The sequence below is a fragment of the Phalacrocorax carbo genome, chromosome 1 (genome assembly GCF_963921805.1).
Source record: "Phalacrocorax carbo chromosome 1, bPhaCar2.1, whole genome shotgun sequence".
Lineage (NCBI taxonomy): Eukaryota > Metazoa > Chordata > Aves > Suliformes > Phalacrocoracidae > Phalacrocorax > Phalacrocorax carbo.
In genome coordinates, this window is record NC_087513.1 from 205,812,881 (window position 1) to 205,827,758 (window position 14,878).

Consider the following 14,878-nt stretch of genomic DNA (forward strand, 5'->3'; position numbering starts at 1 on the left):
GGCGCCCGCCGCGCACGCGCGGAAAACGGGCGGCGGAAGGGGACGGTCTTTGCCGAAGTGAGCCCCCACCCCCATCCCCTCCAAACCAATCGAGAAGCAGAAGTCGCCCGGGGCGGCCCAATTGTCGCCGCGGCCGCGAGGCCACCCAATCAGCGCCCAGTGCAGGGCGGGGAGCCGCCCGCGGCGGGATTGGTGGCGGCGGTGTCTGCGGGGGCGGCGATTGGACGGCGAGTTTTGAAGGCAGGTTTGGCGCGAGGCGGTGATTGGCTGCCGCTGGAGCCCAAGCCCGGGGCGGGGGGGGGGGCGCGCGCGGGGTGACGCCGATGCCGACACCGAGACAAGGGGGAGGCGGGCGGGCGGCGCGGGTTGGGCGCGCGGCCTAGGGCGGCGGCGGGGGGGCGGCGCTCGCGGGGCGGTGGCGGCGGGAGGGGGCGGCTCTCGGCGGGCCCAGGCGGCCGCTCCGGCCCTCGCCCCGGCACCTCCCTCTTCCCCTCCCTCGGCCCGCCCGTGTCCGCCCCGCCGGTCCGCGGCGCGGATGGCGGCTGCGGCCGCGGCGGCCGCCCCGGCTCTTTACGCCTGCACCAAGTGCAACCAGCGCTACCCCTTCGAGGAGCTCTCCCAGGGCCAGCAGCTGTGCAAGGTGCGGGGGGGCTGAGGCGCGGGGCGGCGGGGGGCGGGACGGGCCCCGCTGAGGAGCAGGAGGATGGGGAGGATGAGGATGGCGGCCCGGCGCAGGGAGGCAAGCCGCCAGCCCGGCGGGACGCCCCTCGGCGCGGTGCCGGCCGCGGCGGGCGGGCGGCTGTGAGGGTCTGTGTCCGTGGCGAAGGCGGGTAACGGCGCGCGTCTCTCCCCAGGAGTGCCGGATCGCCCACCCCATCGTGAAATGCACTTACTGCCGGTCGGAGTTCCAGCAGGAGAGGTACGGGGGGGCCGCGACCCGCAGCAGGAACGGCTGTTCCGCAGGCGCGACCGTGTGCGGCGGCGGGAGCCGGCACCGGCGGCGGCGCTGGCCAGGGCAGGGCGGCAGGACCCGCCCGGCCGGGCGGCGCTGCCCGCTCGTTGCTCGCCGCTCGCCGCCGCGGCGCGTTCGCGTTGGCCGGTAACGGCATGGGGAGGCGTGGCGGGGGGCGCGCGGGGGCGCGTGCCGCTGAATTAAGCCTTGTGCCATTTTATTTTATCTTTAGCAAAACTAATACGATATGCAAGAAGTGTGCCCAAAACGTGAAGCAGTTTGGAACGGTGAGTAGGCTCGTAGTGGTAAATATCAAAGTTAAGGTCATTCACGGTTTAAATTTTTTAAAAAAGTTATCTTGCTACTAAACTTCTTATTTTCTTTCGGGGGGGAAAAAGGAAAAAAGATTACCTTCCAGAAAGGCGATGAAAATCACTGGCAGCCCCTGACTTCCTCTGTGGCTTACAGTTTCTGTTTTCAAATTGAAATGCATTATGATTATAAGTAGCTTGACAGTTATGAAGAACTGCAGTATCGCTATTCATAGCAAAAACGATGTTATTTCACTTTATGCATGTAAAATAATTGTTTGCATGTTCTCATAAACGCACACTTGATGGCAGAAAGCCTGTTAGCTGTCTGTCTTTTTAATGAGTGGTAAATGTAAAAATCTAACAATGCCACATCCTTTATTTTAAGTAAGTCTCAAAATTTTTAAATGCATGTTAATCTTGGTAAGCTGTTAAGTAGAAAAGGTGTTACGAGTGTTAGCTGTATGCATCATACTTTGCTTTTTCTCGTCTCAAACTTCAGCTTCAGTTCTGTTAGACTAATTAATATTTTTAACATACAAGTGCGCACGCTGTGTCTGAGCGCCCTGCAGGTACTGGTTTATAGAAGGTATCAAGATAATCTTGTTGTGTAACAAAAGTGCGTAACTTCTGTATACCTGACATAAACCGTATTCGGTGAAATTCAGCTTATTTGAGGAACATAACAGCTGTTGGTATGTAGACAGTTAGTTTGGGAATGTAAACGTAAACTGAACAAAACATTCTTTCAAAAGCTTAAAATGTAGCAAAAAGAAGAGTAAGACAGATCCATCGTTTTTATCATTAGATCATCAAAAAAAGGAACATCACTGAAGAAAATCAGCTGTTTCTAACTTATGAAAACTGACAGCGATTTTCCAGCAGCATATTATTCTAGAAGAGTGTATGATATAAAAGTAAATAACCTGACCTGATGGTATCGGAAGTTGGTTTGGATTTGTTTTAAAGTTTCCTGCAGAATTGTAGGGATCAGGATGCTAATCTTGGAGCTGTAGGGTTATCAAATCCCTGAGTAGTGCAAGGGGGAGGGATGTCTTCAGAAACTTCCACTATAAAAAATGACTTAATTACTCTTTTTACAAGGTTTTAAAAGTGATTTCTTTAGTAACGTAGTAAAACAGAAAATGACATCATATCTTAAAAAAAAATTTAAAAAAGAGGGAGGGGTAGAGGTGTGTTTCAGGCACCTCTAGGTTTGTGTCGCATTGTACCTATTTCTTTCATTGCATATGTGCTTGGGTTTTCATGGGAACTCCAGACTGGTTTTGACCATTGAAGGAGCATCATTTTAGGGGAAAAGTTTAGTACTGAAGATAGAAATGGTGGGAAAAAGGTTCTTTAAGATAGGTTATGTGAAGCCCTACTAGCTTAGAAGCATCACTGTGTGACTTGAAATACCTGCGTTCAGTACAGAAGCTGTAAAGGTATTAACCTCAGTTCAACTTACCTGTTTTTCAGCCCAAGCCTTGTCAGTATTGTAACATTATTGCAGCATTTATTGGCACAAAATGTCAGCGTTGCACCAACTCGGAGAAGAAGTATGGCCCACCTCAGACGTGTGAACAGTGCAAACAGCAGTGTGCTTTTGATCGAAAAGAGGAGGGAAGAAGGAAGGTAGGCTTTGTTCCACAGCTGTAATGGCTTAGGCTGACAACAGACAACGTTCCTCCTTCATAAGAGAAAGACTAACAGGAATGTATATTAAGTTTGCTAACATCAGATTAAAGTTGCTGTGCTTTACAATATTTGAATTAAATTTTGCACCTTGTTATGTTAGCTACTGAGCTAACTTAACTTTAAATCACTCTTTTTAAAAGTTTAAGCATAAGCTGACAGTTGTAGCTGGGGAACAGAGGGCAAGCAGCTGAACAGTTCCTGGTGCTTTGATTTTTCCACCCCCCCAATCTGTTGGATCTTATGTATATGCGTAACTTGAATCTGCCACTTTACCTCTTCTGATTTGCCTGCCTTGCCTTAAAGCAGAGAGGCAGACTTCTCTGAGCAGCCCTGTGTGTTCTGTTCTTTTAAATAGCTTTGGTGAGTGCCACTTTCTCATTCCAGAAGGTGCTGAGGAAATGACCTCAAAAGCCTCTTGCCTGAACCCAAGAATAATGCCGTTTTTACAGCATAATTTACTTGGTACAAGTAACATATTGGCTGGACATCTTGATTCTGCCTGGAATACGCTGGGTTAAGAGAGGGTACATGTTGCCTAAAGTAAAAATTATTTGTCCCTTTAAAAAGTTATGGTCACTTCTGTGATATAGAGAGAGTCTAACATTTCCTGAGGCCGCTTCCTAGCATAACTTTAAATGGCAGAAAGAAACGGAATGAGATTCACTTTAGTAAATGATAACGTGCATATGTTGGAGATGTGGTAGCGCTGTTTCGTACCAAAGAGATGTCTGGATTTTTCCCAAACGTAACAGATGAAGTGAAATAAATTTGTTTTGCAAATATTGAAGTACATCCTTCTAGTGCAAGTATACTTGGAAAAAAAATCCTGCTGTGAATTATTTCCCAAAAGGTTGATGGGAAGTTGTTGTGTTGGCTCTGCACGCTGTCCTACAAGAGAGTGCTACAGAAGACAAAAGAACAGAGGAAGAGCCTAGGATCTTCACATTCAAACTCCTCATCTTCATCTCTTACTGAGAAGGACCAGCATCATTCAAAACACCACCACCATCACCACCACCATCATCATCGTCACAGCGGCAGTCATCATAAGTAAGTATCTCAAAAATTAAAGTAGCTGTTGGTAGCTCTTCCTCTTCTGTGTTCTGTTAGTACTGAGATCAAATCAAAGAAAAGAAGAAATGCGGTTTAAAATATGGCATCAAAAGCAGCAGTAGAATGTTGTTCTTCCATGGTCTGTAAAAATCCTTGTATTCTTACAGTTTGAAGGGAGGTCAGCAAAAAGCAGAAATTCTCGGTGCTCATCAAACTAGTTAGCGTTAAAATCGGTAGTAAGTCTGGAAAAGAAACGGGCAGAATGGCTACAGAGCAACTTACTTAGGGATAAACTTGAATTTGGCTTTCTAAGCAGTAACTGTTGTGTGATAACTGCTATTTTACATGCATTTACCATGGGTTAAAAGGTGTGTGCTAGCAGTGAGTACAGAACAGCTACTTCAGTCAGAACCCTCACCCTAACTTACTTCATCCTGACTTGTTCGTGTGCACGTACTTGCAGTTAAATAGAGAAGCAGAAGCAACAGTGTGGAATCGTTCTCAGTATAGGATCAGTTTGTATCTCTCTGCTAGTTTTTATACTGACATCCTGCTGGGATGTGCAGCTTGTCAGTGGCTGTCCTATAGACGTAGGAAAACCACGCTGTCAGTTCAGTCACTGGCAGTCCGCTAACATGTCACACAGTTTTGTCCTCTCTTCTGCAGCTTCTCTCAGCATGCCATTCTCTGGCCGTGGGAGAAGTAGCATACCAATTTTAATGTATGTACTAGTTTACCTAGTTACAAATCATGGGACTGATTTTGGTTTTTATGCTATTCCAATAGTAGTCATAATTTTTGTCAGTAGGCTTATGGCAGCGTAACTTTAGAACTACTTACGTTGCTGTTATTTTTGTGTTGGACAGTGCTGCAATGGTAAGGACCCTGACCCTGGACACACAAACAATTTCATTCTAAGCTTCACTAGTGTTTACAATTTTCCATTTTGAGTGAAACTTGCCCGACTAAGTGTGAATTAAAGATAGAAGCAAAATAAGCTGGAATGATATTGGGAATGAGGAGAATACTCCATACATACCTTCACTTAAAAAAAAATGGTTTGGGTTTTTTTAGGAATTTGAAGAGAAAATTATTCTTGTCATGCAGAGAGTAATTTTACTGCTCCTGTTCTCTCAAATCTCTGCTGAAAATGAAGTTACTAGTTTAATGCACGTGGCAGACATACAGTAAGGATTAATTGAAAAAGGTTAGCTCTTTACTACAGAATAGAGCTTCTGATATACTCAGCAGTTATAAAAGCATATCTCTACAGATCACAATGTTCCTGGTTTGGCACATTTATTCTGTAAGCTGCCATGGGCCTGTTACTTCTGGTCCAATAAATATAACTCTTTCTCACTGTCCATCTCAGTTATTATTAAGATGAGACAAGAGAGACAATGAGGTAGAAATGAGACAATAAAGACAATGAGGTAGCCTGGACAGACTGGAGAGCTGGGCCGAGGGGAACCTCATGACATTCAGCAAAAGCAAGTGCAAGGTCCTGCACCTGGGGAGGAACAACCCCAGGCACCAGTACAGGCTGGGGGCTGAACTACTGGAAAGTGGCTCAGGAGTGCTGGTGGACAGCAAGGTGACCCTGAGCCAGCACTGTGCCCTTGTGGCCAAGGTGGCCAACGATACCCTTGGGTGCATTAAAAGGAGTGTGGCCAGCAGGTTGAGGGAGGTTATCCTTCCCCTCTACTCTGCCCTAGTGAGGTCACATTTGGAGTGCTGTGTCCAGTTCTGGGCCCCCCAGTTTAAGAAGGATCTGGAACTGCTTGAGCAAGTCCAGCGGAGAGCTACTAAGATGATGAGGGGAACTGGAGCATCTCCCTTCTGAGGAAAGGCTGAGAGACTTGGGTTTGTTTGACTGGAGAAGAGAAGACTGAGGGGGGATTTCATTAATACCTATAAGTGTCTAAAGGGTGGATGTCAGAATGATTGGACTGGGCTCTTTTCAGTGGTGCCCAACGACAGGCCAAGGGGCAATGGGCACAAGTTGGAGCACAGGAAGTTCCAGCTAAACATGAGAAAAAACTCCTTTGCTGTGCGGGTGCCAGAGCAGGGGCACAGGCTGCCCAGGGAGGCTGTGGAGTCCCTTCCCTGGAGACAATCACACCCCGCCTGGACGCGTTCCTGTGCCCCCTACTCTGGGTGTGCCTGCTCAAGCAGGGGGTTGGACAAGGTGATCTGCAAAGGTCCCTTCCAACCCCTGCCATTCTGTGATTCTGTGAAATACAGATTCATTGAACTGTCTCGTTCAGTGCAATCTTCTGCATGCTACCATTCCTGTATCAATGGTGTTTATTAGTTGCCTTTGAAATTATTGAAAGCAAATGTTTAGACCTGAGAAACAGTTATTTTCAGGGATGCAAAACTTAACTTTGCCCTTATGCCGCCACACAAACACCACTTCAGGCGACATTCATGTGGCAGTATGGGAATCCCAGGAATGCTGCTTTAGACCCTCCTGCTGAGTGCAAGATTAGCAATTTAATGTTCACAAATATTGGGAGGCAAAAAGGTTTAGCCATCAGTCTTGAAGTCTTGTGTCTTACAATAGTGTAAACATTGAGCTGAGAAATATTTTTATAGTGTCCTGGCATAGTAAAGAGTGGTCACAAATATGACAGATAAGACTGTCCAGCTGAAAATTCATAACTGTTAACTCTATTTAAAAAAACTAGAAAATGGAGGGGGTGGATTTGTCACAAGTACAGATATCATTCACATAAACTTAGAAAGAACAGCATGTTCGGTCAGTTACCAAGTACATTTCACATATTTCAGAATCAGCAGTCTGAGTCCAGAACAAGATCAGGGACTGTGGAAACAGAGGTAAATATGATATTATTTATTAATTTTTTTAATTTATCTTACGGTTTCCATTTAAAGGACTTTTTTCTTGCATTTCTGGCTAGTCTCTAGCATTCCAGCTAGGAGCATGAGTTAGTTATTTCACATATAGCAAGTGGTGATATTAGAGAGTTATATAGTATGAGGCTTTAGGTTTACATTTTGTTTGATTTCAGCCATAAATCCTCTGCAGCTATTCAGAATGAAACTCCAAAGAAAAAACCCAAACTGGAATCCAAGCCATCAAATGGAGATAGGTAAAGTTATATATTTGTAAAGCTGAGCCATTTCAACCAAATAGAGCACTGATTTGTGGCCAGTTGTTTCTTTTTTTGTTGGTGGTGGTGGTCTGAAGAATAAGGGAGGTGAAACTATTGTCCAGCCAGCCAGATTATTGGGTGGCAACTGAGTGCTGTCAGTCGACTAAACGACTTCATTAGCAGAAAATTGGCACTGTTTTCCTGCTTTTAAGCTGTTTTGGGCAAAATGAAATAAAGCTTGTGTGCGAGGCAGCAATTTTCAACGAAAGTATTCCCTGATATCAGTGTTCTGTCAACTAGATGCAGGGCTGAACCTGCTGCTTTAAGCTGACCTAGGATCTGGAGAAGTCTTTTGGATCTTAATGTGTGAGACTGAATCTTTATTCTGTCTCTGGCCAAATAGTTACAGTAAAAATAAAAGTGACTGCTTCAGTCAAAAGGTATTTGTCCCCCTCAAAGCTAATACTTAATTATATTTCTGCAGGTGTATGTAATGTGTGCCATTAGTAAGGTAATTTGCCAGTTGCATCCGTTTCTGTCAGGTACATACTTTTTTTGCATTAGTCCTTAAGGATGTTTGTGGAATTTTTAATTATCCAATTTGAAATTTAAAAAAAAGTACTGTTTTTTTCTGTTGATATCGTAAGTAACTATTGTTTTTTATTTTTAGTAGCTCTATAAATCAGTCAGCAGACAGTGGAGGAACTGACAACTTTGTCCTCATAAGTCAGCTGAAAGAAGAAGTAATGTCACTTAAACGTCTTCTGCAGCAAAGAGATCAAACTATTTTAGAAAAAGATAAAAAGGTAAAAGTTGCACCTGCTTAATAAGAACTTCATAATTTTGTTTTCTATTTTGTAGACTCCTGACAAAGTCAAAATGGTGAGATAAAACAAAAATCAGATACAGGGTTTTTTTTATATCAACTAATCAGATCTTACCATTTAAAGGACAAGTTTGGGACTTTTCTATCATGAATATAGTCTGGCTCCAAGTCAAATAGGAATTCATCTCACCTCACTTCAGCTGTCTAGAAGCTAGTCATCTGTTCACTGTTACTCAGGCCATGTGCCACAGTTGATGGATAAAATTCCAGGCACTGGTTTGTATGTTTCCCATATCCTAAACTGAGTCATGGCAAAGATCCCAGATATCCAGATACTGGTAGCATGTCTGAAGTGTAGGTTATCAGGTCTTTGTTGGATGGTCAGAGACTAGAAGAAAAGCTTGGATTGGATGCCTGGCACTCAACTAAAGTTAAGCGAAATAGTCGGGCCCAAATGGCTGCAGTGAAACTTATACAAGAGATTCACCCTTCAAACAACCTAATGACTAACAAGAAAAGAGAAATAACTAGAGATACGTACCTTGCTGTGCCTTTATTAGAGCTTATTTCTCTGCCATCTGATGAACTGGATGCTTTTAAGACACTCTCTATAACGGTGGCTCTAGAATGTCTGTTGAGGATTGAGTAGGTTATGGAATTGTATTAAAAAAAAATTTACTATATTTTCAAATAAAGTGTTTATTATAGATGCATGGTGGCCTATCAAAACATTGACGGTTAAGAAAGGCTCATTGATCTTGAAAGGAAAATGCTTCCATAGTTCAGTATCTTAATGTCTACGCTTAAGTATGTTGTGTAAAGGATATTGAACCTTTTTTCATTTATATCACTGTTATACCTAGTGTTTGGGAGTACTTGCTGTTTCAAGCCTTTAAGTGGTTAGTGTGAAAGAGCCGAACAGTCTGTCAAGGATTCTCTTTAGGTATTTTCTTCAAAGGACAAGCATTAAGGCCCTGATCTCTCTTAGAAAGCCAGTAGGAAATCATGAGTCAGTAGGAAATTCACTTATCTTTTTTATATTTGATCTACTGGGCAAAGCTAACAAAAGGGTTAGGTAAGGAAATGTCACCTACTTCTGCGTAACCGCTGCAGTAACTTGTTTTGTGCTTTTTTTCATAGGGAGAGCATCTAGTAATTTTAATACCCCCACTGCTAAAACTATTTATTTGACCTCAGAGTTCTTTGAACTTAAGGACTCCTTCAGGCATGAATTACTCACTTTCAGAATGTAATTTACTTCCTTCAGCTGCTGGGGAGGGGCGGGGGGGGCAAGAAAAGCTGAACACATCACACAATGTTTGCATAGGTAAAAAATTTACAACAAATGAATGTACTGCACTTTTTTTGACTGTGAGATAGTAAATGTAAAGACAAAAGCCTGAGCCAGACCTGTGGGAAATTCCTGTAAGATCTTGTCGCAAGATTTGTGTAGGGCCAGCATTTGAACAGTTCAGAGCGCTCCAAAAGAAAAACATCCAAAATATGTAACGTCTGGCAAGAAAAACAACTCAGAGCACCAGCTTTACAGACAATCCTCATTCTTCATTTTCTGTTATGCATCAAGATCTCAGCTGTGTCATTACCAGTGCTTATTTTTTGCAATATTAGCCTTGTTTCGCTTTCTGGACGAAATGTTAGCGAGACAGAGAGACATTACCATGGGGCCCTGGGACTTGATCGTTGGGAAGGGACCACAATTTGCTAAATACTCACAGGTAGCGCATTTGCTCATCTAGTTACATATGTTACTTTCGTGCAATACCACCGCTAGGCTTTTTTGATATTTAGTTTGTGGTATGTGGTTTTGTACTGGATCCCTTGGAATTTACCACAGCCGTAAGTACTTACCTCGAGCAGCAGGCTGTGTACAGTGAGGTGTACATCCTTATACCAAGATACCTGCACTTTCTTTAGGACCATTTGATTGACATTTCTTCTGAAGACCTTGTTTTGCTACATGTGATTTGACACGTGCTAAGGTTGCTAATAGCAGTCTTGGTAGTCATTTTAGGAATGTATGCTCTGGTTTGGTATAGCGGGCTTCTTTGCTAGCAGAGAGGCTTCATTTCTGGATAAATCCAAATTGACCAGAGAGGTTTGAAATAGCCCGGTGAATCTGGGATGCTTTGAGGAACTAAACTTTTTAAAGAAGTGGTCCCTAAAACTTCTGGGTCCATATACAACAGTGAGTAGTTCACCCAGCTGCACATGCTTCCAGAAGAAGAATTCAGCTGCTTGGATAGAAGCGTATGTCACAATTTAGAAACACCTGCCTTAGTGTATGTCAGCTGGATCTCTGCCTGTCTCAGGAGAGACCCATTGGCAGCAATACTACACCACACACTCCAAATTAAATGTTAAGTCATTTTAATTATACATTTCTAATAACAGTTTAATTCACTGTTGTGGTAGATTGAGAAGCAGTGAAACTCTGGAAGGCATAATTCTGTTTAGGACAAATTGTAGCATAAAAGGACACAAAGGAATCCTTTCTGTGTCTTCAGAAGATTTTTCCATGTATTACCATACCATATAGCTGAAGAAACATAACTGAAGATTGTGATAAGTATCTCACAGCTGAAAGAACAGCGAAGATTATAAATCATTAGTCTTGCATTTGATTTTATTTTTGTTGAGGATTAACCTTCTTTATACCAAATCCTGACCAAACAATATGGTTATATAAGTACAGTTGTTTTATTCCTATAAAATAGACATACTTATTTTCAGTTTACTTCTCAAAGTGCTGAGCTGTCAATACAATAGTAGATGAATATAGTGTTCCCTGACATTCCTGAGAGGCTTCCATAAAGATGTCACAGATTGATTAGAAGAAGTACGCTGTAGCAGTCCAGGGAATCTTCATAAAATTTGTGTTTTCAGTTGACAGAACTGAAGGCAGACTTCCAGTACCAGGAGTCTAACTTGAGGACGAAAATGAACAGTATGGAGAAAGCTCACAAGGAGACTGTGGAACAGTTGCAGGTGAGCAATTGCTTATCAGTACTTGAGAGGTACTTCAGGTGGCGTTAGGTATTCGGGCTGTTCCCTCACAGCAGTGAAATAGTGCCGAGTTCTTGAATGGTCATTACCACATTTAACTTTGGATGCATTGTACAGCAGCTCCACAGTCAACAACAGTCTGCATATTAATTAAACTCACTATAAGAATTGCTTTCTAACCTAAAAGAGTAAGTTAGAAGTAAGAAAGAGGCTCACTTCATGTGCTTTCTCAAAGCTTATGTTATTTTTTGTGTCTGTTCTCTGCTATTGAATCAGTTCTCAGTGTGCCATTGATCTGATTTAAGGGCTCAGCGTTAACACAATTGACAGTTAAATGTCTCTTATTAAAGCGTATTTTATCCAGAAGAAAGCCTGAATCAGTTGCCTTATAAATCGCAGGCTGAACAGATACTGTGTACAATACTTCAGATACTAAATTTTCTGCTAAAGGGAGGAATACGCGTATCAAAAAGCATATACAAATGCTTGAAAAGTGATTGTTCTCTTCTTTGAATATTCTTAGCATGTGTATTTTGAGAATTTGTTTCATAAATGCAACGGGAAATTAGCGCATGGCGCTACAATCCGAGATGTTTCGGTAATTCATAAAACTTTTTTTTAATCTGTTTTGCAGGCCAAAAACAGAGAACTGCTCAAACAGGTTGCAGCACTGTCAAAGGGTAAAAAGTTTGATAAAAGCGGCAGTATACTAACATCTCCTTGAGGAACTGGTTATTCATGGGGTTTGCTACTCAATGTAAATTTGAGTAATTCTGTGAAGCCCTTAAAATCCTGTGTAGTAGAAAATATTTTTGCACACCAGATTAGTTGGCATGTTTCCTACACATTTTTATAATTAATATGCAGCTTTTTTTAGTTACTGTTCAGATGAAATACTTCAACTGGCTTGAAGAATGTTTTTATTTTTTTGATATTGGAAACTTTTTGCCAGCAATAGTATTAAAACAATTGCATAGAGAACATATCAGTGCTCTCTCTAAAAGGACAACATGCAATAACAAACTAGGTGTACTTTTTACAAAGCAGCAACTGAGTCTTTTAAACTACACTGATGTCAGCCAAAAGTTTATGAACCTGCAGTGACGCTGAACGCTGGTTTGTGGCAACTGTTCCTTTACTTTGTATCAGAATATAAATTTAGAATGGGAATCATGGTGCTCTCAAGTGAAACTAAAAAAAGGCATATATGTATGTGTAAATACAACTGTAACGGTTATATTCTTAGTTACAACAAGTAGTGTTTTACATTCTTGTGATAGGGGTTTACCGAAAGATTATCTATTGTACAGTAACAGAGGCAGTGTGTTTTTTGTAAGATTTACTGTAGATTTTTCTTGCAAGTGCCTTTCTCCAACTGTTTATTTATAGGAATGTTGGTATTTTGTACATACGGTTTTTATGTTTTAAAATCATGTTTAATAAATGTTTTATGTAAATATAAATGTGTATACAGAGGAATCTGAAACAAAGATCAAAGTCGCTAGTGCAGTGCTTGAAGCAGCATCAAGAGCTAGCTAATTGACGGACAGTGAGTATTGGCTTTAGATAACTTTTGTAGCTTGTGTCTGTGAGGTGTAGGATTCTGTTAGTGCTGCTCATGCCAAACACTTCCTGAACAAAAAAACGAAATGTTTTTTGCCACACTGGAGTTTAGTGATTTGTTTATCTTTTTTTTCCCATTTGGCACAGCGCTAATTTTAATTCCATAGCAGATGTTGTACTCCGAATGTTACATCCTTAATTAGTGATAGACTCTGAAAGTTTTTAAAAAAATATTCCCGGTTGTCTGATTTGATGTACTTAGTTGTAACTTAAGGTGATTCTTCTTAATGAACTGCAATATTCTCATCCCCCAGTAAAGATACACAGTGAGAAAGGAGTAGCCAAAACTGGTGGTCTTGAAATTAAGGGAGTGGATGTGGTGGCAAAGGGTGGTTGTTTTAATGTTTTGGGTAGATTTTGATTCTAAATTACATCAGTTTAAGTTTAGCTCTGCTCCTGATGGACATTAGTCATACTCAGAAATTTCTGTTAAACATAATTGAGTATACCCCAAGGTCCCTGTTCAGGAAGGTGAGTTACGAATCAGCATAAAGTGAAGTAGGCTTACGTAAGTAAAGGGTTAGTTCAGCTCTGGGTACTCACTGGTGACAGGGTAACTGCTTATATTTCAGTAAGCTTAACTGTGTAGTATAAGCTACACACCTTTTAATTAAAGAACTAAAATCTCAAGATCCTTGGCTGTCCACCCGTGTACTGAACTATGAACATCTTTTCAGTAGTTCAAACAAGTTCCAGCATTGACAGACTACTGAGTAACTTGAAAAAATCAAGCTATCTTGTTTCATACGGTATAAGTCTATTTTTATACCCTAAAATCAACTTTGTATGTTTATAAATGCTCTTCTTTAAACTTGTTAAACTAGGGTAGAGAATGCTGCTATCCGTTGGGGGTGTTACTATCATTTTTTTTAACATACAAATTTATGACTTTCATCAATTCAGAGTTAGTATTTTGATAATGGTTTTTTTCCAGTTGAATGGCGACCCATGTTTGGTGAAATTGGTTTTAAAACACGGAAGTGTCTAGCAAATTGAAATGTTTGAATTAAGATCACTTAGTGATACCTGTTCAAGCTGCAGTAAGGACATTTTAAAGGAACAAACCAAAGCTCTATATTAGAATTAATTGACTCTATAAATCCCAGTCCAACAAAATTTTTAGGGGCTTCACAGTGTTTGGTTCCAATTAGATACCTGTGGGTTTCCTTCCATAATCTCATTTTTAACATTAATTTTTTCAAGTTGTAAACTAGCCAACTGAATCCCAGTCCTGAGAATAGTGTCCTGGAGCTGTAGATTGTTGACATAATGAACTGATGTTCTTTAAATGTGGATCTGCGAGGAGATCGTTGTACTGTATTGTGCTTTTTAGCCTGTTTCCAGATGTTGATTAGCATTGACCAGTAACAGCCACTTTGGCTCAAGTTATTTATGTATTTTAAGCCTGTGAATATTGCGGCCCCCTGTTAGATAGGATGTCTAAATACACGTTCTGCAGTGAAGCTATTCAGCTGTCCACATGTATAGACTGTTGAAATACTGTACTGGCACACATCTGACCGTTGACATTTTGTACCTTTTCTAAATCCAATGTTTCACAATAAAATCTTGTCAAAACATTAATCTGTCCTTTTAAAATTCTTCAGAAATTAATATTTCATGTTAATCCTTCGCGCTATGTCACTCACTAGAAGTCTGTAGCCAAAAAAAGGGCAGAATTTAATATTTGCATTTAGGATTTAGATTTCAGGGAAGATTAGACACATTAGGCTGTCTACAAATTGTAGCAAATTAGAGCTTCAGATTAATTTATCTCAAGAAATCATTTTGGTTTTCTACAACAGGATTGTAATACATAGAAATATTTTTTTGTAGAGAAGAAAAAAACCCTTAAGTTTTAACTGAAATCTAGTGATATTTGATAAAGCCTTCAACGGGCTTTTTACATTCTGGTTAACATCAGCCCTCGTGTTTAAAAGTACCTCAATTTCAGCCTTAGACTGTTATCCATAAGGTGGTTCTTCCTTTACATACTTTGTGAACAAATTAGACAATTCTGAGATTCGAGGTGACTTTGGTAATTTCTGTGTCTGTTCCCTTTCATGTGTCAGGAGGAGTGAGGAGCCCACACCAACGTGCTGTCGGTCACGGTGGCCCCTAGTGTTTAGAGCACTTGTGCTGCAATTTGTAGACCTCAATTTATGTTTCTGTCAGCAATCAAGCTTCATCTTTCCACAATACAGCAGAATACTTCTCATTTAAGATTTAGAGAGGAAAACACCCAAAAAAACCCCAAAACAAACTAAAAAAC

At 41.4% G+C, this 14,878-nt stretch overlaps 1 protein-coding gene across 5 annotated transcripts; it reads left to right on the forward strand.

The window, feature by feature from the left end:
* The first annotated feature begins 375 nt into the window (after positions 1 to 375).
* FAM76B (family with sequence similarity 76 member B) lies at positions 376 to 14,184 on the forward strand. 5 transcript variants are annotated; one of them, XM_064441340.1, is made up of 10 exons: positions 377 to 640; positions 855 to 919; positions 1,185 to 1,239; positions 2,743 to 2,898; positions 3,812 to 4,011; positions 6,808 to 6,855; positions 7,050 to 7,130; positions 7,804 to 7,939; positions 10,864 to 10,965; positions 11,618 to 14,184. In XM_064441340.1, the coding sequence occupies exons 1-10, from the start codon at positions 536 to 538 to the stop codon at positions 11,705 to 11,707; spliced, it is 1,038 nt and encodes a 345-aa protein (XP_064297410.1). In that variant the 5' UTR covers positions 377 to 535; the 3' UTR covers positions 11,708 to 14,184. The 5 variants fall into 5 exon arrangements, with proteins under 5 accessions (XP_064297412.1, XP_064297410.1, XP_064297411.1 ...); XM_064441341.1 differs by having other exon boundaries at positions 7,807 to 7,939; XM_064441342.1 differs by lacking the exon at positions 6,808 to 6,855 and having other exon boundaries at positions 376 to 640.
* Positions 14,185 to 14,878: the final 694 nt, after the last annotated feature.

Excerpts from the sequence above, each read along its gene's own strand:
- FAM76B (XM_064441340.1), top strand. The coding sequence starts at position 536 with ATGGCGGCTGCGGCCGCGGCGGCCGCCCCGGCTCTTTACGCCTGCACC. Across the intron at positions 4,012-6,807 it reads CACAGCGGCAGTCATCATAA|AATCAGCAGTCTGAGTCCAG; the intron begins GTAAGTATCTCA and ends CACATATTTCAG. Across the intron at positions 7,940-10,863 it reads TTTTAGAAAAAGATAAAAAG|TTGACAGAACTGAAGGCAGA; the intron begins GTAAAAGTTGCA and ends TTGTGTTTTCAG.